We start from the raw sequence: 25,277 nt of genomic DNA, 5'->3' as shown, positions 1-25,277 counted from the left end.
ACAGTAGCTAAGGATAGGTAGAGCTAGCCCGTGTCAATAAAGCAAAACAAAAACAAAGCCATGAAGAGAACAAATAAATCATAGTATGAAAGTGAATAGAGAATAGAAAACTCGACGGAAGAGACGTGTAAACTGACAAGCGAACGCCCAGCTCGAGGGTCGTAACGCGTAGGAGAATAGAGAGGCTAGGAACAGAGAAGCCAGGGGTGAGATGACATAAACTTTGCTGCGGAGGAAGAGTTTTGATTTGTGCTTCAAGCGTGGAGAGGGGCCTTGTCTGGTTTACAGCTTTGCGAAGGTGGCTCCGAGGCTACGTGGCAGAGGCCTGAAGGGAAACTGAAACCCGAAGCCGCAGAAGCGCGGAATGGGCGGCGGCCGCAGTTAGAAGGAACCGGACGGGAACAGGGGATTTACGCAGTTAAGAGGGCTGTTCCGAGGAGCAGCGCCCGGAGCCGACCGACAGCCCAGAGTCCCAGCCCAGCGCTCCGCGGGCGGGGCCGGAAGAGGAAGTCGGGGCTGCAGCCCAGAGGTCCGGGTACCGCCAGCGCCGCCAGCGCCCAGCTGCCCGCCCGCGGGATGGGGCTGCTGCTGCACTTGCGGCACGCTCCCGCGGCCGCTCTGCTCTGGAGCTGCCTGCTGGGACTGGTGAGAGCCGCACTCCCCTCCCCTCCCCTCCGCTCTTCCCTCCCCTTCCTCCCTTTCCCTTCTCCTCCCTCCTCCCCTGCCCCTCCCCCTCTCCTCCCTCCCCCCCCCCCTTCCGGCCCTTTTACAGTGCTCACCCGCGGGTTCTAGCATTCTCACCTGGTTGTGCCTAGAACCCTGCGAAATACTTACCCGGGAGTAATCCCGTGGGGTGGAGGGCTTCTTTCACCTAGGTCCTGAAGCGCTGTCTATAGTTTTTTGGCGTTCAGGCACATTTTCTTTTTAATTAAAAAATTTAACTTCTGTTTTATTGTGTAACCCTTATTACTGCAGCATTTTGCCCAGGAAAAAAAAGGGGGGGGGCAGGATGGACTGGGTTCCAGTTGTTAGCGTTCTGGAGTGCTCTTTAGTTAACTGTGTTTACATATATTTCTATCTATAACTATATGAATATCTGCATGCTTTCATTCCATTCCCATAAAGTTCTTTCTCTGTAAGGTGCATGTCATTATACTGTGGGGATTTGTTTTGTGCTTTTGTTTTCTTATAGGCACACTTTAAAATCCCCTTAAAAACCAAGTATGAAAGTGGCCCTTGGAGGTTTTTGGTTTGAAGTCTAAAGGGGTAGAAGTCTGGTTAAGAAAAAAATATGTGCATGCATACCCATAGTTGCAGAAGTAATATTTTAAAATTTAGCATCAAGAAATTTGAGTTCTAATGGGTGACCCAGAAGCTAGCTTTCAGGAAATCAGACTTTGTTTCCATTTGCTTTCTCCTCTGGAGCTTCAGGTTGGGAATATTTATCAGTGTTGTTTGGGCAGTTGTGTAGACACTGTGTGCAGTCATTACCCCGAGGAACTGTAACTTCTCTGAAAGACTGTGTTTTATAACTCTGGGCTTTAAAGGGTCAGCGAGAAAATCTAAGCTCAAAACTGTTATTAAACAAAAAAAAAAGTAGTAGCCTTTCGTGTTCTGGGAACTTTGCTGGACAGCATTAGGATCATACAGGAAAGAAATCATACAAAAAGTATTTTGAGGGGAGAAACAGCAACACAGAAGCATTACTTTGTGTCTTTAAGGTCTGAATAATCAGACAAGCGACATTTAGTTCCCAAAGAACAACTCAGAGGGGATGTAAATGCCCTGAACTTATAATTTATGTATTAAACTTAGCACTCATTTCATTGAACCTCTTAAGATTATTAAGAAAAAAATGATGTTTACATACTTATAGTTCCACTAATTCGTCCTCAAGATAAATTAATATTTAGCACAGCAATACATCAACTCTTGATAAACCACATTGTTGGGCAGTGGTGGCACATGCCTGGCCCAACACTCTGTGTCAGAAGCTGGTCTCTGTGAGTTTGAGGCCAGCCTGGTCTGAACAGTAAGTTCTAGGACTGCCAAGGCTACACAGAGGAACCCTGTCTTGAAAAAACAAAACAAAGAAAAAGAATCGACAAACCCACACTGTGGTTATTAGACAAGAACTTGGAAGATCTAATGGCATGGATACATGGAGTAATGGGTGACATGTTTAGCAAACTGTAAATACGCTCTTGTGTGAAGTACTAGGCCTTTTTTTTTTTTTAAATAAGGTCTTGTGTAGCCTAGGCTTGCTTTGAGCTACCTAAGAATGACCCTGAACTTCTGATTGTCCTGAGTGCAGGGATTATAGGCATGGACCACCAAGTTCAAACCCAAGGCTTCATATGACGGTAGCCAAGTACTCTACAAACTGAGCTTCACCTAGCCTTCTGAGGAATACGGTATTTCTTTATTAATGGTTGGGGGTGGATGGGTGATATGTTTCCGTGGTCACAACTTTAAGCATGTCCCTTTTCTGGACAAATTGCAAATTTTGTAGTGGTTTTGTTCCTGATTCTCATCATAAGTCCTAACTAAAAGCATCTAATAATACCTGTGTGATAGAGTTTGAATGCTTTGTTACCTAGACATGACCTCTTTTGGGTTAGTCCTTTAAACTCAGCTTCCCAGAGAGTCAGAGGATGGACAAATGCCAGAATGGACGATGCATTGTTTTTAGCCTATTCCAGATAGAGTCACCATCCGCCTGTTCACGAGCCTGCCTTTGTCTGCATTGTTCTCAGCATTCTGCTCTCCTGCTCTCTGCCCAGAATGGCCTCGTTAAGCTCTTTTGACAGCATCATAAGCTTTCTCTAGTTTGCTCCTCCAAACCTCCAGACTTCTGCATACTGATTTCAATGGCTTTTGAGCTGTACTATTAGCTATAGTCATAAGCAACAATCTTCCTTCGTGGTACCAGCTTTCTGTCCCTTGACAAAATGCCCGAGAAGTCACCTTAAAAAGAAGAATGAAGCCGGGCAGTGGTGGCACCTGCCTTTATTCCCAGTACTTGGGAGGCAGAGGCAGATGGAACTCTATGAGTTCAAGGCCAGCCTGGTCTACAGAGCTAATTCCAGGACAAACAAGGTTACACAAAGAAACCTAAACAAAAGAAAACTAGTCTCCAAAAGAAAACTAAACAAACAAACATAAAAGGGGTGGGGGAAGGAGGAGGGGGAGGAAAGCCAGGCAGTGGTGGCCCATGAGAGGCAGAGGCAGACAGATTTCTCTACGTTCCAGGCTAGGCTGGTCTACACAGAGAATTCCAGGACAGCCACGGCTATCCAGAGAAATCCTGTCTTAAGAAACCAACTGGATGTGTGCTTTGCTACAAAGGCTTGTATGTTTTGTTTATTTTGGGTACGCTTTTGTGTATCTGAATACACATGCATTCCTGTGCCCCAACCCATGGTAGAAGTCAAGCATTAACTTGGCACCATGTGGGGCTCAGGTCATTAGACTTGGCTGCTAATGTTTCACCTGCTGACTCATTCCCTGGACCTCTTCTTCCTTTGGATTTGGAGACAAACTTGCTCACAGATAAGATGGGAAGAACCTCTGTTGAAGGAGGTGGGTGACAGAAGCAGTATACTAAACATTTGAGGATGTCTCTGCATGTCTCCCGCCCCTCACTTTTTCTTTATTATCCTTTTCCATCACTTTGTCCCTTTTCCCTATCTTTCTAGGCAATGGGAAGTAAGACAAGATGAAGTATTCTAGCTATTTTTTAAAAGTTATTTATTTATTTGGGGGTGGGTGTGCCAGGGCATATGTGTCATGCTCAAGGACCAACTCATGGGACTCATTTCTCTCCCCCCCCCCGCCCCTTCGTGGGTCCTGGGATCCAATTCAGACGGTCATCTTTGGTGATAAGTGCGGTTACCCACTGAGCTATCTTGCCAGCTCTTCTAGCTCTCTTTTATGTTGTTTATTTATTTAGTTTTGATTGTTTGTTTTGAGACAGCATCTTTGTATGTAGGTCTGGCCTCCCTAGCACTCACTGTGTAGACCAGGCTGCTCTGGAACTCAGAAAAATCTGCCTGCCTCTGCCTCACATGGGCCACCGCTGCCAACTTCCCTTCTTCGTCTTCCTCCTCCTCCTTTTTTGTTTTGTTTTGTTTTGTTTTGTTTTTTGAGACAGGGTTTCTTTGTGTAGCCTTGGCTGTCCTGGAACTAGCTCTGTAGACCAGGGTGTCTTTGAACTCACAGAATTCCACTTGCCTCTGCCTCCTGAGTGTTGGGATTAAAGGCATCCACCATCATCACCCGGCAGGCAGTTTTTCTCTTAAACTCCGTATTGGTGTATCTGGATAGGCAGTTGAAAGCTCTCGAAGACTAGAGTGAAAATGATTTTAAATTCAAGGTCAATACTTAAAAGTACTCCTGCATCTCTTTAACCCCAGGGAAAGGTACTAGGCAAACACCAAGGGTGGGACAAGCTAAGAGGTTTTGAGTCCATTCTTCTGCGTGAGTGTGAACTATGAAGTCACAACTCATAAAAGAGCGGTGAAGAAAGTGCCAGGCTGAGAGGGCAGGCTGGCATTATTATGTCATAGCACCCCCCATGTGGCCCTTAAAACATAGTTTTAGGGTCATAGTTAATCTTGTAAGAAAGTGAGCCATCGTCCTCAAAGAGTGAGCTCCGGACAAGTGTGTATGGTTTCATTATTCCCGAGCTGCTTACACAGGAGTAAATAAAGTCATCACGAGTCTCACCCTCGTGAGGAAATGTGCTCAGACATGCTTATAAATAGTCTTATCGAAATCTGTTACTGCCAGCAAGCCTAACTATGACCATCCTGAAAGTTGTTGTTTGTATCTTAGACAGCTGCTCAGGAAGCCATCCTGCACGCGGCTGCAGATGGCTCGTCTTCACTTTCCAAGGACTATTGCATGCATTATAACCCCAAATGGACAAGGCTTCCAAGTTCCCTAGAAAATGCAGTAAGTAAATAACGTGATAATTATTCGTAATAAAATATTGAATATGAGTAATAACTGTATTTTAGCGTGTAACTCAGTGAGATTGTACTAAACCGGCCTCGGTGTTTCATCACTGAATGCTCTTGGGTGAAATGAGGTATCTGTCTTATTAAAAACATTTCTTCTTTTCAGACTTCTCTTAGCTTGATGAATCTGACTGGCACGCCACTGTGCCACCCTTCTGATATTCCTCCTGATGGCATAAAGAACAAAGCAGTGGTGGTACAGTGGGGATCCTGCCACATCCTTGAAAAAGCCCAAATTGCCCAGAAAGGTGGTGCTGAAGCATTGCTGATCGCTAACAGCAGTATTCTGGTAAGCGCTAAATGGAGGAATTTCTTTTTTATATACATTTTTTAATTGATATTTATTGAGCTCTACATTTTTCTCTGCTCCCCTCCCTGCCTCTCCCCTCTAGCCCTCCCCCAAGGCCCCCCTGTTCCCAATTTACTCAGGAGATCTTGTTTTTTTCTACTTTCTACTTCCCATGTAGATTGGATCTATGTAAGTCTCTCTTAGTGTCCTCATTGTTGTCTAAGTTCTCTGGGATTGTGGTTGGTAGGCTGGCTTTCTTTGCTTTGTGTTTAAAAACCACCTATGAGTGAGTACATGTGATAATTGTCTTTCTGTGTCTGGGTTACCTCACTCAAAATAATGTTTTCTAGCTCCATCCATTTTCCTGCAAAATTCAAGCTGTTGTTATTTTTTTTTCTGCTGTGTAGTACTCCATTGTGTAAATGTACCACATTTTCCTTATCCATTCTTTGGTTGAGGGGCATTTAGGTTGTTTCCAGGTTCTGGCTATGACAAACAAAGCTGCTATGAACATAGTTGAGCACATGTCCTTGTTGCACGATTGAGTATCCTTTGGATATATACCCAAAAGTGGTATTACTGGGTTTTGAGGAAGGTTGTTGAAAAGGAGGAATTTCTATTGTGCCTCTAACACCAAGTCTCCCAGGAACTGAGTTAATGCTGTGTGTGTTCCAGAGGGTGAATTTTTAATCATCTTCTAGATTATTTTTATTAACAAACGTTCTAGATTTATTAATAAAACATTCTAATTAGGAAATTTTGTAGTTTTGGCTGTATTTTTAGAGTTGAGATGACTTGAAGTCTTAAGAGTTGAGAAACATATAAATATATATATATGTATATTGTATGTTTATACAATGTCTATACCATATGATGTCGTGTATAGTATATCTATTTAAGTTCATGTTAAAAAGATCTTGTTTTTAGAACTTATATATTATTAAGAAGGAATAATGAAGCTTTGTTTTTATAATTCAATATAATATTGGTGCTTAGTGTAAATATAGTATATATTCTTATTCTGTAAATGTATTAGTAGTTAATCAAGTTTCATATCTTTTCTTTTAGCTTCCTTCCTCAAGGAACAGTTCTGAATTTCAAAATATGACAATACTAATTGCAGTGATAAGCCAAAGAGACTTTAAAGATATGAAACAGGTACGTTGGTAATTGCAAATTAGATGTTTATAAATGGTACGATTGTTTACATTTAATCACTATGCTTAATTTTGATTATTAGGCATTCTCCACTTGCTAGCGAGAGCCTTGAAGGGCTGAGTAAGCCTCTAGCTGTCCCGTCTTCCCAGCTCTCTGATGAAGTGTAGATGTTGCTGCTGTGCTGTGGCAGGCTCATCCCTGTGTTAACTGTCGCTTTGCCCTTCAGACTCTGGGAGATAACGTTACCGTGCAGATGTATTCTCCATCCTGGCCTAACTTTGACTATACTATGGTGGTTATTTTTGCAATTGCTGTGTTCACTGTGGCATTAGGAGGATACTGGAGTGGAGTCATTGAATTGTAAGTTTAATTAAACTCTTTATGACTTTCTGATAAATAGTTTTAAATAATGCTTCATGATCATCTTAATAGCAAGAACGTTTATGTTTTTATCTCAGTATATAGAGCCATTAAGACAGATTGTAGGATTGCCTTTTCTTTTTCTATCTTTTTTTTTTTTAACTAATAGAAGGTTGTAGGCACCTGAGTTATTTGTTCATAGAGAAACACTTAACTCCCATCAAATACTCTGTGGAGGCTGCTGAGGAACAGCAGTGGGTAAAGTGTTCACTGCACAAGTGTGAGGACCTGGGTTCAAAACCCGAGAACTCACAGCAAGCTGGGCCCAGTTGTGTGCGTCTGGAAGCCAAGTGTTCCTGCAGCAAGATGGGAATCTGTGGAATCTTGAAGGCCAGTTACACCCGTCTCAAAGAGGGACGACGACGAGGTTCGAGGACTGACCCCTGGATGTCTTCCGACATCCACACGTGTCTTGTGGCAGGTGTGAACTTGCACAGGCACACACAGCAGCAAACACACACACAGAGTGCCATCTCACAGCATGAGCTGGAGCATAGCCCAGTGATGGAGCTTTTGCCTAGTTGTTTGAACCGCTGCTCTCCCAAAGGAATACAACTGCTGGTAGTATTTAACGTAGAAATCGAGTAGTTGGTTCCCTTCCAGGAAAGCGTAATCACAGCACTTGAGAGGTGGAGGCCATCCTTGGCTACATCTGCCCCTGCCCCAGTGTACCCCCCCCCCAAATGAAGTGCTTTATGTCAGGTGTGGTGGTACACACCTGTGACCCTACTGCTCGGGAGTCTGAGTCAGGAGGATCCTGAGTTTGAAAGTACCCTGGGTTACATATTAAGTTTAGTGCAGCTTGTGCTACATAGTAAGACTGTTTCAGAAGGGGGAGTGCCTTAGGCTCTTCAACATGTGGCTATGAATATTGAATATGTGGATCATTATGGCTTACATGTCTACTGCTATAAATGTTTTTATTTATTTTCAATGACAGATACCAAAGGCTGGCACCTTTCCCCACTTAGGTACCACATTGTTAAAACTTCTGTTAGTGTCCCTACATCCTGGTCTGGAGTTCTAGGGAAGGGTTGGTGCAGAGGCCACATGTCCCACACATGATCATGACGTCATCTGTAATCTCCTGATGGGAAAGCAGTGTGCTGGTTAACAGTTGCAAATGTCAAAATGTTTAGACATAAAGTTTTATTCAGCTTAAAGTCTGCAGGGAGCCCAGACTTAATGATCAGGGCCAGAAGATGCACAACAGGGAGCTGAACTGGGGCAGGGGCTGGGAACACGGGGTAGGCTCTCTATCACCAGGAAGGCCCAGTGATGTGACAGGTAAGACAGTAAGCTGTCTACTCTCCAAAGCCACCTGCTGCTCTCTTTGACACCTGTCCCTGCCTTTCATTAGAGAGGTAATTACTTAGGAGAACCCATGGGTAATAACAAAGGCAGGACAGGACTGGAGCTGGTAATTTAACAGTTATTCTTAGTGCATTAATGAGCACAGGACAGACATGTAGTACATGCTGAGTTTGCTCATAGGAGAATTTAGTGTTTATACTTGAGAAAAACTTATTTAGAAAGACTTTACTGTATGTAGGTAGGTAATATTGTTTATAAATTTATATCTTAAAACACATTATGTCAACATAAATATCTCTCCAAACTTGGTTGTACGAACATCCACAAACATTAATTTATTTATATAATAAATGTAGTATGTTCTAACAGGTTTTTTTTTTAATTAAAAAATCTTATTTCAAAGTTGTGTAATGACAGATTATATCTGGAGAGTAGGAATATAGGCTATTTTAGTTCCTAAATTAAATATTTCTTTTTGGTACTTTTTTTTTTAAAAAGTGCATTACTTTTGTAATTAAACTTAAAATTGGTGTTAGAGAGGGATTTTTACAAAAATAAGTGGTAAGGACTTGCTGATGTTTCTGTGTGTGTTTATGCAGGGAGAACATGAAGGCGGTGACAGATGCGGAAGATAAAGAGATGTGGAGAAAGAAGGAAGAGTATTTGACGTTCAGCCCCCTCACAGTTGTCCTGTTTGTGGTCATCTGCTGTGTGATGATCGTCTTGCTCTATTTCTTCTACAGGTGGCTTGGTAAGACACTGGGTCTTAGGGCTCAGCCATGAGCGGCTAGGCTCACCAGAAATACAAGAAGCTGCTGGGTTTCTCTGTGTAGCCCTGGCTGTCCTGGAACTCACTCTGTAGACCAGGCTGGCCTTGAACCCACAGAGATCCGCCTGCCTCTGCCTCTGCCTCTGGGATTAAAGGTATGGGCCACCACCACTTGACTGTGTGTGCTGTTTTGGACATATATCTCCCCCCATTTACGTTGCTAGATTCAACTTTCCCTTTAAAACATTCATCTGAAGCCGGGCGATGGCGGCGCACGCCTTTAATCCCAGCACTTGGGAGGCAGAGGCAGGCGGATCTCTGTGAGTTCGAGACCAGCCTGGTCTACAGAGCTAGTTCCAGGACAGGCTCCAAAGCCACAGAGAAACCCTGTCTCGAAAAACCAAAAAAAAAAAAAAAAAAGAAAACATTCATCTGAAAATTACATTAAATTAAAAAAAATTCATCTGAAAAACAAGTAAGTAATTTGCTTAATGTGCAAAAAATATCAGGTTTCAGTTACTGGGATATTTTAAAATTTAAATAGAAAAATAACCACACATACACATGCACTAATGTGTGTATATATATATATATATATTATATATATATACATATATCCTCAAGAGGCTAAGGAAGGATGAGTGACATAGGCGTGGGGCTAGCCTGGGATACATAGTAATTTCTAGGCCAATATTGGCCATAGAATCATGCATAAGATCCTACCTCAAAATACTAAAAATTGGGGCTGGAGAGATGGTTCTGCTGTTAAGAGCATGAACTCTTGTTTTTTTTTTTTTTTTGGTTTTTCGAGACAGGGTTTCTCTGTGGTTTTGGAGCCTGTCCTGGAACTAGCTCTTGTAGACCAGGCTGGTCTCGAACTCACAGAGATCAGCCTGCCTCTGCCTCCCTAGTGCTGGGATTAAAGGCGTGCGCCACCACCGCCCGGCAAAGAGCATGAACTCTTGTGAAGGAATTAAGTTTGGTTCCAAGCACCACGTCAAGTAGCTCACAACCAGTTCTCACTGTAGCTCTAAGGGCTCCTTGGGCACTTGTCCATACTTGTACATACCCACACCCAGGCACACATATATACACATAATTAAAATAAAAATCACTTTAAAAGACGATATCTAGCTACCTTAAAGAATATTTTTATTTCTAGTGAAAAATTTTCTTGAATGTATTACATTTACCCTGTTTACAGGTAAAATTTTTATGTAAGAAGAAAATCATTCACCCTCCTAATTATCCCAGGACATAGCGCCACATTAAGATTGGCCCGTGTCGCCGGGCGGTGGTGGCGCACGCCTGGTCGACAGAGTTAGTTCCAGGATAGGCTCCAAAGCTACAGAGAAACCCTGTCTCGAAAAATCAAATAAAGGGCTGGAGAGATGGCTCAGAGGTTAAGAGCACTGACTGCTCTTCCGGAGGTCCTGAGTTCAATTCCCAGCAACCACATGGTGGCGGTGGCTCACAACCATCTGTAATGAGATCTGGTGCCCTCTTCTGGCCTGAAGGCATACATGGAGGCTGAACACTGTGTACATAATAAATAAACAAATCTTAAAAAAAAAAAAAAAGAAGAATCTTTAAAAAAAAAAAAGGAAAATCAACTAAAAAAGAAGCGGGTGTACATCCTGAGTATGCTTTTCAGTAAACTTCTTACATTTAAAACTAAGCTAACTGGAACTGTGTTATGATGATAAAGCTCTTCCCGTGGGATCGTTTTCTAAGTGACAGTACCCTGTAGACAAAACAATAAAGCTCCCATAAGGCCTCAGGGAATATGCTACCTACCAGGCTCTTAAAACCTGGGTTGGGCAGCTTGGCAGAAGATATACCAAAACCCAATTGACAGTCCATGAAGGGTCTGCCTTCCTGTTCCTCATACATGACCACACAGGACATGTGCAGTGCACATACTTTATATACGTTCGCTTATCTCACCCTGACAACAACCCAGCGTACTTTGAATAAACTCAGCGTGTTAGATATGAGCATCAGAGGACTCAGGGTGGCTTATCAGGCTTCACTCAGAACCAGGACTCCCCAAATTTACTGTGCTGAGACCAGTCTCTGTTTCTCACCCCCACCTCGGAGGTGGTCAAATAGACCATGAACATTGAGGTACAGCTTGTATTTCTATTGCAATATTTTCTAGAAAATTTGGAAAAAGAATATTGTAAGGTATAATAATCCTACCTCCTTTGTAACAACACAGAGGTGAAATATCTTTTTTTTTTTTTGGTTTTTTGAGACAGGGTTTCTCTGCTGTTTTGGAGCCTGTCCTGGAACTAGCTCTTGTAGACCAGGCTGGTCTCGAACTCACAGAAATCTGCCTGCCTCTGCCTCCCGAGTGCTGGGATTAAAGGCGTGCGCCACCACCGCCGGGCGAGGTGAAATATCTTTAGATAATTTTCAGATACATCTGGGTAATAGAGACTGCTCGTCAAATTTTACTACCTAGGTGTTCTATTGCAACAAAGTTTCTTTGAATGGATTTGAGTGTTTGGGGGTATGTGTGTGTGTGTTTCCCTTGAGGCATCTTGCTGTGTAGTGCAGGCTAGACCAGTACTTTCTACACAGCCCAGGCTAATCTTCAACTGGTGGTTACTATGCCTGGCTGGATTTGGTTTTAACACAGGTCAAGTTGTTATAGATAAATTCTCCATAGGAAAACATGGATAACATGACTGATATCTAAGGCAGATATTTGTTCTCATTCCTAAATCACATTCCTAAAATATTATATTAATAATTTATTAATTCAGAGCCAGGCCCAGTGGCACACGCCTTTAATCCTAGCACTAGGGAGGCACAGGCAGACAGATCTCTACAAATTCAAGCCTGTATATTTGTGTCTAACAAGTTTCAGGCTAGGCAGTGTTCCCAAAAAGAATGTATTTCTTAATCCAGTTTGGGATATCACTGTAGAGTTATATATGCAAAGACCTGGGTTCAGTCCCAGGTGTCATTAGGCTGGGTATGATGGTGTACACCTGTAACCTCAACACTTAAAAGGTAGAGACAGGAGGATCAGGAGTTCAAGGTTTTCTTTCTTTTTTTTTTTTTGGCGGGAGATGGGGAGAGAGTTTCAAGTTGGGGTTTCTCTGTAGCTTTGGAGCACGTCCTGGAACTAGCTCTTATTGACCAGGCTGACCTTGAACTCACAGAGAAGCCTCTGCCTTCCTAATCCTTCTGGTATTAAAGACGTGGGCCACCACCACAGACTCAGATATTCAAGGTTTTCAAGGTCATTTTTGTCTAAATAGCAAATTCAAGGCCAGTTTGAACTACTTGAGACTCAAAACAAAAAGGTCTGGAGGAATAACTTGGTTGGTAAAGTGCTTACTGTGCAAATGAGACCAGAGTTTGATCCACGTAGGAAAACCCTCCTTGGAGGCATAGAGGTGGAATTCAAGCACTGGGTAGATAGAAGCAGGTTGATCCCTGGACCTTGCTGGCCAGTCAGAGTAGTTTACTTGGCAAACTTCCAGGCCAGTGACTCAGCCTGTTTCAAAAATAAAACAAACAGAAGAAAAACAGACATCAGAGGAATAGAACGGTGGTTGTTTTCTGGCCTCTACCCATATCCAAATATATGTATGCACCTACATACGTACAAACACAAACATATGCACAAAAGTTCATCATCCTTCTGTTTTTATCTTTAAGTACTTATAAATATCTGTAATTCACTTCACAGAAACCTGTAACAAACATGTCAGTTTGAATTATTGAAAATTAGAAAATGTAGAACCATATTTAGCCAGTTAATACTTTCCTAGCAGTGTATAATACAACTAAAATCACATGTTAATGTGGCCCACTTTAAAACTTTAAAGCACTATAGATATTTTTAGTTTAGCAATACTATAGATAACATTATAGTACTATATCAAAAATATGGTATAGAGAAAGGCACTAAATGATTAATAACTGTCTCTTTCTTTTCTAGTTTATGTTATGATAGCAATTTTCTGCATAGCATCAGCAATGAGTCTGTACAACTGTCTTGCTGCATTGCTTCATAGGATGCCATGCGGACAGTGCACGTACGTATCTCTTGGAGATTGTTTTAATTAGTGTTTGAACTTAATACAGGGAAAGTGAGGTGCTGCTTTAAGGCTGTATATTCAGTATACACCAAATTTATGGCTATTTAAAGTCAATAATGTGTTTGGGATCTTTAAATGGAGTTCCTGAGACATATTGAAGTAGAGTGCCATCAATACTGGAAAACATAGAGAACATTTCCATTACCATAAAGGGTTTTTGTTAAACTGGCTATTATGCCTCATTAGTTTTACGTAAAATTATGACATCTAGAGTAATATTTCAATCATTTCGTGTTAGTCTGTCATGTTTTGTATCAAGTGATCATTGTATTTTGTCTACAGCACAAATCAACTATTTTTATTTATTTTTAGGATTTCCTGTTGTGGCAAAAGCATTAAAGTAAGCCTGGTTTTCCTCTCTGGACTGTGCATCTCAGTCGCTGTTGTGTGGGCTGTGTTTAGAAATGAGGACAGGTACGATGACTCTACTTTATTGTGAATTTAAGGATTCCTGACTCTTATTCGTTATGGTTATTGTGGAATTTTTGTTTGTTTTTATTCCAGAACATATTTTAAAACAAAGTAGTTTTGTCTTGTTCTTTTGCTTTGTAGCCCTGGCTGTCCTAGAGCTCACTCTGTTGACCAGGCTGGTTTCGAACTCAGGGATCTCTCTGCCTCTGCCTCTGCCTCTGCCTCCCAAATTTTGGGATTAAAGGCATGTGCCAATACCACCTGCCCGTTTTCTGCAGCCGTTAAGTCCCAAAGAATCACACAGAGGTCTACATTAGTTATAAACTGATTGGCCTATTAGCTCAGGCTTCTTATTAACTCTTATAGCCCATTGTTTTTGTCTGTTAGCCACATGGCTCAGTACCTTATTCATCGAGGCAGTCACATCTTGCTTCCTCTGTGTCTGGGTCATGACTGCAGAATCAAATTTCCCTCTTCTCAGAATTCTCATTGCCCCGCCTCTACTTTCTGCCTGGCTACTGACTAATCAGCGTTTTATTATTTGTGGCTCTCCCTTTGGGGGTCATTTTCTTTCAAAACACCACAACAACCCAGACAATTCCTCTTTGAGATTCTCTTCCCAAATGATTCTGATGTCAAATTGATAAAAACTAACCATGATAAAAGCAAAATGTAAAAGAATATATAGAATATTTTGCCTTTCATAGTAGAAAGAAGGGGCAATGTAAGGTATCTGTCCATTTACTGGGAGCAACAGGTATGAGTGTCTCTCTATAAAAAAAAATCATTACATACATTTAGCGTGTGTGTGTGTGTATGTGCATGCGCATGTGTGTCTCTCACCTGTGTGTACATGCCACAGCATAAGTATGGCAATCAGAGGACAACTTGGGTCACTTCTCTCCTTCTACCCTGTGGGTCTCAAGAGTCTCAGGTCATCAGGCTTGATAACAGGTACCCTTACCTGCCCAGCCATCTTGCCAACCCAGTGTCAATCCTTGGCAGGAAGGAAAACCTGAGGAAATTATATAACATATGTTCAATGGCTTATTAATAAAACTATTGATGACCTGGAAATCTTTTTATAATTATCAAAGTTATTAATTTTATCACTGGTTGTTAGTTATGCATATTAATTTCAACAAGTAAATTGTATAGCTTTCACTTTGTGCTCAGCTGGTCTGAATATAAACATGGGGATTTTGTTGGCAGCTATCTTTGTAGGAGACACGCAAAGCTGCAGAGATTAAGGTGAATATGTACTCGCATCTGACGCACATTCTTCTGAGGCAGCCTTGAGTCATTATTCTGCCAGGACAGTAACTTGCTAAACAGGGAGGCTATGAGGAGATAGTTCCTAGCCATTGAATGCCATAACCACAATGATCTGTTTATGTAACGTTCATCTAAAAGTAATGGAATGGAACAATAGGTGAATCTTTCTCTTTCTCTCTCTCTTTTATTATAGATGGGCTTGGATTTTACAGGATATCTTAGGAATTGCTTTCTGTCTCAATTTAATTAAAACAATGAAGTTACCCAATTTCAAGGTAAAATATATTACTTTTATAGCTGTAATAATAATGTTTTTAAAAACAATATGATTGAGGTGTAATTTGCATATTTAGCATAATTGCATAATTAGCATGCTCATTTTAATTGCGCTGTTGAAATGTTGTATGGGTATGTATAACTTCCATCCAAATGAGCTGCAGACCATTCCCTGTCTTCAGAGAGTCTATCCTGCCTGTCTGTGCTCAACGTCTAACCCTAAAACAAGGACAGCTACTAAGTTGCTAGCTGGGTGTTTTTCATCACTCATACTCTTAATAAAACTTCATAAGACTAAATATTGGGGAAGAACTTTCTTTAATTCAATGATGTTTTTAAGCAAATGGGTCACAGGAAGTAAGGATTTTTAAATGATGTTTTATTAAATAAAATATGCCTAGCAATAACAATAAAATGCCCTTTAAAATAGTGTTCAAATATATATTCTCATGCTTACTTGTTTGTGCAAAGTAATTTTTTTTTTGATTTTTCGAGACAGGGTTTCTCCGTAGCTTTTTGGTTCCTGTCCTGGAACTAGGTCTTGTAGACCAGGCTGGCCTCGAACTCACAGAGATCTGCCTGCCTCTGCCTCCCAAGTGCTGGGGTTAAAGGCGTGTGCCACCAGTGCCTGGCTTCTGCAAAGTAATTTGATGTGATAGTTTAGATGTGGGAAGTTTGATCTTTTAATTCCTTTTTCCTGACAGTCCTGTGTGATACTGCTAGGCCTTCTCCTGGTCTACGATGTGTTCTTTGTCTTCATAACACCGTTCATCACAAAGGTAGGACCGCCTGTGCATTTTCAGTTCATGAGGAAACATCGCAAAAGATGAAATTCTTTAAAATCCATTTGTTTGCCTTGAGACAAGGTCTCTTCAGTATAGCCCTGGCCAGTAGAGAACTCTCTCTGTACAGCAGGCTGGCCTTGAACACTCGAGATCTGCCTGCCTCTAGATTAAAGGCATTTGTCTCTGTAACCCTCACTGCCACACACAGCTCCTCTCGTTTTTTGAGAGTTTACTTATTTTATGTGTCTTTGTGCCTCTATACGTGTGCACCCCGTGCTTGCCCGGTGCTCATGGAGCTCAGCAGAGAGCATTTTTTCCCCAGAACTGTAATTCCAGGTTTCCGCAAGCCACCTGTGTGGGTGTAGGAACCCAGGTCCTCTGCAGGAGCAGTGGGTGCTCCCAACCTTGAGCCATCTCGCCAGCCTCGAGAAGAGAGCTGTAACTCTTTTCAGACGTTGTTGGTGTTGCAGATTGTGTGCCTCATAGTGAATTTCAATTTAATTTAATTTAATTCAATTTAATTTAATTTAATTGCCTTTGAAATTGGTCTTTCAGTGGAGGGCATTTCAAGTTTTCAATTGCTTGTTAGAGAGAATAAAGAACTTCTGGTTGGTATAAAGTGAGAATATCTAATTTTTCTTTCCTTTTAAAAGTAAAATTTTCGTGTCTCTATCTACTGTGGACAGTTTAGAGAGGAAGGGGGAGAGGGAGTGTCGTCGCTGCCTTCATTTCTGAGAACTAAAGGAACAGCACACCTACTCTGCCGTCCAGGAGTGAACTGTCTAACCTGGCTGGCAACCCATCCTGTGCCTTGCAGATGCCCCTGGTGCTTCCGGGTCCCAGCCTGCTGAGTGAGAAGCCATGCAGGCTTTCCACATTAGAGTTCTTTTGGCTTCAGTGACAGATCTTTTTTTGTTTGTTTTTTGTTATTTCGTTTTGACTTTTTGGGACAAGGATTCTCTGAGTAGTCCTGGCTGTCCCAGAACTTGCTCTGTAGACTAGACTGGGCTTGAAATCAGAGATCTGTCTGCCTTTACGTCTTCAGTACTGGGGTTAAAGACATGTACTGCTGCCTGGCCCAACTTGATCTTTCTGTACCAGAAAGGTCGCCTGTCTCCAGACTGCTCATTGAGGCCAGGGTGAGGCTGACCTCAGTAGAAGTTCAACCCAGGGCCCCAATCTCACTTTGCATTCCTGTCCATTTTGTCTGTCCCCTGGTTCTATTGCCAGAAGCTCCTAGGTCATCATTCCCCCTTTACTCACCATCAGCTCCTTAACGTGAGGAAAGCTGTTGAGTGAGTTGTCACTTTCTCTACCTTAACCTTCTTCCTATCATGAACATATTATTAATGAGTTAGTTCTCCTGCTTCTCCACCATTTTATTTTGTACCTTACCATGTAACTTCCCATTGGGTTTGTTATTGTTAGTGCTATACCCAGGATAGAACCTAGGACCTGTGTGTTTCAGGCAAGCGCTCCACCACTAAACTACAGCTCTATCCCCCTCCAATGGGCTTTAACCCTTTCTTTAGGCACTATCAACTATGAAACCACTGCAAAAAAATATTCACTTCTGACATTTACTGCCAGAATTTCACTTAGAAAATAAAAATTTAAAACTATCCCAAAAGTATTCCTTCCCAGACTATTTTGCAAACAGTTCCCCATGCCTTAAGGTGAGCTGTTTCAAGTGTTACTGAGCATCAGTGCCAGAGAGAGAGAGACAGAGAGAGAGAGAGACAGAGAGAGACAGAGAGAGAGAGACAGACAGAGAGAGACAGAGACAGAGACAGAGACAGAGAGAGAGCATTAACTTAGTAGTGTGAGTTGTAACTAAAACTAGGCACTTTAAAAAAGCATGTTTTCAAACCAGGTAAGACAGAACATGCTATAATTCTATATAATTCTAGTATTCAGGGAGCAGAAGCAGGAGGATTGCCACAGTTGCAAACCAGCCTAGTTTACAAATCAAGTTCCAGGACAGCCAGGGCTACTTCATGAGCTCCTGAGGCCAAAACAAAGCTGTTCAAGCTAGTCTTAATTTATTTGGTACAAACCAGTCTTCTAGAGTACACCATCAGAGATCTTTCAATCAAAGTGAAACGTTGATGATGTGGGAGTGTCATATCAATCTGTTGATTTCATTGGTTAAGCAATAAAGAAACTGCTTGGCTCATTGGTTAGGAGATAGGTGGGAGGAGTAAACAGAACAAAACGCTGGGAGGAAGAGGAAGTGAGCTCAGACTCGACAGCTCTCCTCTCCGGAGCAGACGCCTTCGGAGAGACGCCATGCTACCTGCTCCAGGGAAGACGCACACCATGCCCCAGCTCCGACCCAGGATGGACTTAGGCTAGAATCTTCCCGGTAAGCGCACCTAGGGGCGCTACACAGATGATTAGAAATGGGCCAGAGCAGTGTTTAAATGAATACAGTGTCTGTGTAATTATTTTGGGGCATAAGCTAGCCGAGCCGGCGGCTGGGGTGTTGGGGGACGCAGCCCCGCCGCCGCTCATATTACTACACGTTGATTCTAGTGTACACCTTTGATCCCAGCACCCTGGAAGCAGAGGCAAGCAGATCTTTATGAGTTCAAGGCAAGTCTGGTCTCCAGAGTGAGTTCCAGGACAGCCAAGGCTAAGTAGAAAAACCCTGTTTCAAAAAACAAACAAACAAACGAACAAGTGGTGGACCATTTTCACAAAGCATTTCTGTAGGTCCACAGTTAGTCTATAGCATGTACTGGAAGTGCAGCTATACACTGGGTTTATATAACTGGGGTTTTAAAGTACTTTTTTTTTTCTTTATCTTAAACCTGGTATCCCTCCCTTCAATGTCAGATTAAAATTTAAAGGTTCAGGCTAAGGATAAAAGTCTTTTAGTCTTCCGTGTATGATTAGTGTTATAGTAAAACAGTGCCGTTCCCAAGTGGCAGGAATGACAGGCCATGAGGGCGAGCAGGTCCCAGGCAGGGAGCCACGTAGGTGAGAGACAGAGACCTATTAGGCATGCCATGCAGAGAAAGTGGGTATTTATTTAGTGGGTTATGGGAGGGAAAGGGAAGGTGAGAAGAGCAGAGATAGAGGCAGAGAGAGAGAGAGAGAGAGAGAGAGAGAGAGAGAGAGAGAGAGAGAGGAGGGGAGGGGGAAGGGAGAGGAGAGAAGGAGAGGGAAAGAGAAACAGGGGGGAAGAATGCGGAAGGGGAGAAGTGGGGAAAAGGAAAAGAAGCAGAAGCTACTTCTTGGGAGAGACAGAAAGGGAGGAGCTCAGGCTGGAAGTGGAAGGAAGATAGGAAGATCTGCTTGCCTAGGCAGAGGGGGGTGGGTGTGGGTTGGACTTGTCTCTTAAAGGAACAGGGTAAACTGTTACAATTAGGACATTTTTTAAAAATCTTTTTTGTTTGTCATTGTAGGCCTGTAGTTTCTAGCAATCTGTTGTAGTAGAAACAGCTGGAGGTTCTCTTTGGAACTCATTTTTGTAAATGTTCATTTAATACCTTCTCAGTTGGACACCTATGTTCTCCTTACGATCATAAGCTTTTTCTTATTAGGTAACGAAAAATGTGTATCAGATGTTCATTCCTGATTTTTGTCTTTCCTTAATATTCAGCTTTATGCATCTTCTCCCTAGTCTGCTGATATGTTTTGTTTTGTATGAAACATAAAAGTAGATTCCTCCAGCTGAGTGCACTGGTGCATGCCTGTACCCCTGAGCTTGGGAGGTCTCAGAGGCAGGAGGATCACGTGTTCAGGGTCATCCTTAGCTACCTCAAAACAACAGCAAAAAGAGTGCTCTGTGCATTTTTAGCCTGCTATCTCAAAGTTTTATCTTTAAGCAGACTGGGCTACAGGAGAAAACTTGGTAGTGAACACCTTGTCTAGCCCGCAGAAAAGACTTCGGCAGACACAGGATCTCAGCTACCACTCAGGAAAATGCTATGATTGGAACAAAAGAAGGAGGCAGGATTGAATGGGAATCGGGCTCTCATATTCTATAAGGTTGGGTATTTTCAAATTTGGCTTCATAGTTTTGTTGTGGTAAATACCCAGAAGGTCAAATGCATATTTTTTCAAATAAGGTTACTTATATTTGGTAGAAAGCTAAATTTACATGATTTTAGTATCTCTTTTTTTTGATGTTGAAAATGACTAAGAACCATAGTATATATAGTTAAAAAAAATGAAAATACTTAAAGTTCATAATCTATTACCATATTGGATGTCAGCTAGTATAATTCAGATCTCCAGATACACTTGAATAATCTGTGTTTGATATACATGCCAGTCTGATAATTACTGAACTCTAGTAGAGTGGTGTGCTAGCTGGGTTTCGTTTCAGATGACTGCAGTTTGTGCTGTCTCTAGAGGCTGAGAAGGAAGCAGTTGATAGCCTGTGTTCAGCTGGCTGTAGACTGTGTGCCATGGGCTGCCAATCATACTTCATTGTGGAAGGTTGTTTTCTTTAGATGTCTAAAACCATCTCTTACCTTCCTCCCTTTAGAATGGTGAAAGCATCATGGTGGAACTTGCGGCTGGGCCTTTCGAGAATGCTGAAAAGGTGGGGATGGTGTGGACACAGTGTCCACACAGTGTCTGCCTGTCTGTTGCATAATTTTGCCTTCCTACTGTAACTCATTGGTCATGGTGCATGCTAACATCCTATAAAACTTATTTCTCACAAATATAGCCCTTTTCTTAGTTATTCTAAATTATTAAATACCTATTGACTTGGGTTTCATCCTAGAATGATGGAAACTTTGTGGAAGCCACTGCTCAACCCTCAGCTCCCCATGAGAAAGTAAGGATTGTTTTCAGATAAGTTCATTGGACTTTAAAATCATACCCTTGGAGAGGAAACTCTTTGGGTGGGAAAAATTTAGATTGACCAAAACAAAGCAAGAAACATATCAAGGTCTGAGTCCTATTCTTGGTAAAAAGAAAAGAAAAATTAAAGGGTTAGCTGTGGGTGGAGTGCATTAATACTGTTCATCCTCCATGTGTTGGATTTAATTTCCTAAAACTACATGTCTTAATTCTTTTAAGTTTTTTGTACAGAATGCATATATGTATTATGTATGTGTATGTTTATATGTTTATGTCCTCTTATTCCAAGTTTCTTTTTAAATAATCAGTTTAAAAAACATTAAAACGACTACTACTCAGTCTTTCCCTTCCTAAGAGAGATTGGGAAGAGATTTATTGGCTCATTCTTTCTCTCTCCCTCTCTCATTCCCTCTCCTTCTGCCTCCCTGCCCTCCTCCTTCCTCTCTGCTTTTTTTTCTTACAGTTGCCAGTACTTATCAGGGTGCCAAAGCTGATTTGCTACTCAGTAATGAGTGTATGCTTCATGCCCGTTTCAATATTGGGTTTTGGAGATATTATTGTACCAGGTAAGTGAATATAATAATTTTAGCAAAACTATACTTATGGTTTTAAGGATCGTATTCACAGCGTCTGCTAAAAGTTACAAGTCTCTGCATTTTTTGACTGTCATTTGAACTGGGATCAATGACAAAGGTAAAAGAAAATGCCTTTTGTAGGGTAAAAGAGAAATCACCGCTCAAAACAGCCAAAGTGAAATGTCTGCTAGCTGAAAAGTATCTTGAAACAGCAAGGATCCATTTAACCTTTTCCTGTAGAGCGTATTTTGTGATCCTCTTCAAAAGCTGGATATAATAACACAGTTGCTTTCCAAAGTTTAAGAAGTGCTTTAGCGATATCAGCAAGGTACCATTGACAGAAAGGAACACCAGAACCCTAGCTTGCATAGCTTTATAGTTAAAGATAATTGATTAGGAAATGGATCACAGTAGCCTGCAGATTGGGGGCAGACAGGGACCTGTTGAAAACCTAGAGGTAGAGAGAAGCGTAAGCAGGAGTGGCTGACTAGGCCAGGAAGGACACAAGATGTGGGATCTAGGCTAGATGTGGGGGAGCTATAAAGTGCCCTCACCTAAACAGACACTGGAGGTGGACAGCTAAAAATACTTAGTTAATATGTACATTATGAGATATCTTCTTTGGTGATGCTCAACAAGTTTCTTCTAAAAAATGGGTATTGAGCTGTTCCTGCTTATTTGCATGTACAAATGAGAGCTTATATTTTGGTTTGTTTGTTTGTTTGTTTGTTTGTTTTTCTAGATAGGGTTTCTCTGTAGTTTGGGAGCCTGTCCTGGAACTAGCTCTTGTAGACCAGGCTGGTCTCGAACTCACAGAGATCCACCTGCCTCTGCCTCTCAAGTGCTGGGATTAAAGGCATGTGCCACGACCACCTGGCTATTTCATTGCTTTTTAAAATTCTTAGTACTGGAGCTGGGCATCAGCAGTTAAGGGTCTTGTTCTTGCAGAGGACCCAGGTTCAGTCCCAGGACCCACAAGGTTACTCACAGCTCTGTGACTCCAGTTCCAGGGGTTAGAATACCTTCCTCTGATAGGCAGCAGGCACACACGGTGCTCACACAGACATGCAGGAAAAGCATTCAAACTCATGAAAGAAATAGTTTTTAAATAAAATTACTTGCATTAAAAGTTAAGATGCTGGGCTGGAGAGATGGCTCAGAGGTTAAGAGCACTGACTGCTCTTCCAGGGGTCCTGAGTTCAATTCCTAGCAACCACATGGTGGCTCACAACCATGTACAATAAGATCTGGTGTTATCTTCTGGCATGCTGGAAGAACACTATATATGTAATAAATAAATAAAATTTAAATTAAAAAAAAACTTAAGATGCTGGTTGTGGTGGCACACACTGATAGGAGGCAGAGACAGTTAGATCTCTGTGAGTTTAATGCCAGCCTGGTCTACAGACCAAGTTCCTGGACAGCCAGGGCTACACAGAGAAACTCTGTCTTGAAAAAGAAAAAACAAAACAAACAAAAACCCCTTAAATCATTCTTATAAATATCTTCTAAAATTATCTCTTTTATGTATTTCCAATATATTTTAAACCCATGTGTATTTATTCATTTTTTAAAAATTGAAAAATAAAATTATCTATTTTATTACATATAACACATTTTCTAAATGTGTGTACAGTGTTGAATGACAATCTGATTGACGTGCAATACCTCACTTTGTCTGTCATGAGAACACTTGAGATGCACTCAGCAGGTCTCCAGATAATATTCTGCTATTAACTACCATCAATGAGCTGTTTGATGAGTCTCTGGAATTTACTTCCATCTGAGTGAACTTTGTATCCTTTGGTCAGTATTTCCTTCCTCAAACATTCCTCACTCCCACTATTTTATTCTACTTCCATGAGTTCAGCTCTTTGAAGTTTTACTTACAAGTGAGATAATACAGTACTTGTTTGTCTTTTTTTTCTTTTTCCATCCTGGGAATTGAACCCAGCATCTCACACGTTCTAGGCCAGAGCTCTGCTACTGAGCCACTGAGAACCATCCACAACTCTTGTTGATTTGTTTTGTTTTTTGAGACAGGGTTTCTCCCGGTAGCTTTGGAGCCTGTTGGAGATGGCCTGCCTCTGCCTCCCGAGTACTGGGATAAAGGGTGCATCACACTGCCCGGCAGTATTTGTTTGTCTATGGCTGGCTATTGTTGCTTTTAATGGAGTGTCTCCAGATTTATCACAGTGCTTTTACCACAAATGGGCAGGATTTCCATATTCTCTCTCATTTCTGCTCTTCTCTTCTGCCTTCTCTCCCCCCAACCCGTGTGTGTGTGTGTGTGCACACACACTTGGTGTGTGGAAGCCAGAGATTGATGTCCCTCACTCTCCACCTTCTTCCTTCCTTTCTTCCCTCCCTCCCTCCCTCCCTCCCTCCCTCCCTCCCTCCCTCCCTCCCTCCTTCCTTCCTTCCTTCCTTGAGACAGGGGGTCTCTACACAGCCCTAGCTGTTGGGAAACTCACTCTGTAGACCAGGCTGGCCTTGAACTCACAGAGTGTTTCCTGCCTCTGCCTCCTGAGTGATTAAAGTTTGTGCACCCCTATACTTGGCTCTTTAAAGTTTGTAATTTATTTATTGTGCCTATGGGTGTTTTGCCTGCATGTGAGTCTGTACCATGTGTGTGCATTGCCTGTGGAGGTCAGGAGAGAGTATCAGATTCCCTAGAACTGGAGTTACAGATGGCTGTGAGCCACAACGTGGATGCTGAACCCTAGGTACCCTAGAAGAACAGCCAGTGCTCATAACAGCTGAGCCATTTCTCCAACTCAATCTTAATTTTTGAGATAGCATTTCTCACTGGACGTGAAGCTCACTGATTCGGCTAGCCTGGGCAGTCTTTGAGAGGCAGGGATTCACCTGTCTCCTTCCCCTGGTACTAGGTGGCAAGCATGCTGTCACATGTTGGTGCGGGAATCCACACTCAGGACAGTGCGATAGCCAGTCTTGTCCACCGAGCCATCCCTGCAGCCCAATTTCCTTTTTCAAGGAGAAGTAATACTTGATTTTGTATATGTACTACATTTTCTTTATCCATTCATTTGTAATCACTGACATTGACTTCACGTCTTGGCTGTTCTGAATATTGAACATGTCTTTTTACCATACTAATTTCACTTCCTTTGGGTTTTTGCCCAGTAGTGGTATTGCTGAGTCACGTCATAGAGTTGTATGTTTAAGACAAGTCTTTGCTGTGTAGCCCCAAGCTGGACTCAATCTCGTGATCCTCCTGACTCTGTCTCCTAAGTCATGGCATAATTACAAGCTTATGCCACCATGCATAGCCAGCTTTTCATTTTTTGTTATTTGTTTAGGGCCTCAGGCCTACTAGGCAAATCCAAGAAATGCTGATGTAGTCCTTTTCCCATTTTCCCATTGGGTTGGTTTTTCTTACTGTTGGCTTGTTTGGGATCCTTGCTGTGTTAGATATTAGCCCTATCAGCTGTGTTTGTAGATGTTCCCATTTCACAGGTTGTTTTCTCGTTCTGTTGATTGCTTCCTTTGCTGAGTGGAAGATTTCATGTAATTTCATTGTCTTTCAATATGTGTATATTAATGAAACATAAAAATATTTTCTTTCTAATATGGAATGTTGAGCAGCTAATAAAGGTCATGTTTTTCAAATACTGTTGAATGGCTTAAGGGAATTGTCTAAAGTATGGTACCAACTTTTTTAAAATCAACATATGAAAGTTGGTTCATGATTTAAGATATTTTAATACTCTCATAGTCCAAAAAAAAGAGTGAAATACAACTGGTATTGTTTTCCATTATAACAGTTAAATTTGTAGTGTCATTACTGTTTTAAGAAAATAATATGGATTTTCTTTTAGGCCTTTTGATTGCATATTGTAGAAGATTCGATGTTCAGACTGGTTCTTCTTCTATATACTATATTTCATCCACAATTGGTAAAATTCGTTTCTTTTTATTGTGTTGCATTATATTGTATGGAGAAAAAGCTAAAGGGTTAAAAGTAATAGTCTATAGTCCTCTTTTTATGACTTTTACATGAAGTGTTATAGATCATGTGCAT

The 25,277-nt window shown here is 41.7% G+C and overlaps 1 protein-coding gene across 2 annotated transcripts in view; it reads left to right on the top strand.

Annotated features, from left to right (window-relative positions):
- The first annotated feature begins 461 nt into the window (after nucleotides 1–461).
- Sppl2a (signal peptide peptidase like 2A) overlaps nucleotides 462–25,277 on the top strand; it is a 38,048-nt gene continuing 13,232 nt past the window's right edge. The window contains exons 1-14 of one of the 2 annotated variants that reach the window (XM_075962073.1): nucleotides 462–645; nucleotides 4,837–4,956; nucleotides 5,128–5,310; nucleotides 6,379–6,468; nucleotides 6,695–6,828; nucleotides 8,802–8,953; nucleotides 12,930–13,026; nucleotides 13,402–13,503; nucleotides 14,969–15,050; nucleotides 15,756–15,830; nucleotides 20,335–20,391; nucleotides 20,578–20,631; nucleotides 21,121–21,223; nucleotides 25,075–25,152. In XM_075962073.1, the coding sequence (XP_075818188.1) occupies nucleotides 577–645; nucleotides 4,837–4,956; nucleotides 5,128–5,310; nucleotides 6,379–6,468; nucleotides 6,695–6,828; nucleotides 8,802–8,953; nucleotides 12,930–13,026; nucleotides 13,402–13,503; nucleotides 14,969–15,050; nucleotides 15,756–15,830; nucleotides 20,335–20,391; nucleotides 20,578–20,631; nucleotides 21,121–21,223; nucleotides 25,075–25,152 (1,396 nt within the window). In that variant the 5' untranslated portion in view covers nucleotides 462–576. The remainder of the gene's footprint in view (nucleotides 646–4,836; nucleotides 4,957–5,127; nucleotides 5,311–6,378; nucleotides 6,469–6,694; nucleotides 6,829–8,801; nucleotides 8,954–12,929; nucleotides 13,027–13,401; nucleotides 13,504–14,968; nucleotides 15,051–15,755; nucleotides 15,831–20,334; nucleotides 20,392–20,577; nucleotides 20,632–21,120; nucleotides 21,224–25,074; nucleotides 25,153–25,277) is intronic. The other variant, XM_075962071.1, reaches the window with a different exon arrangement.

The sequence above is a fragment of the Microtus pennsylvanicus genome, chromosome 2 (assembly GCF_037038515.1).
Source record: "Microtus pennsylvanicus isolate mMicPen1 chromosome 2, mMicPen1.hap1, whole genome shotgun sequence".
In the NCBI taxonomy this organism is placed as follows: Eukaryota; Metazoa; Chordata; class Mammalia; order Rodentia; family Cricetidae; genus Microtus; species Microtus pennsylvanicus.
This window is presented reverse-complemented; position numbering and strand designations above follow the sequence as displayed.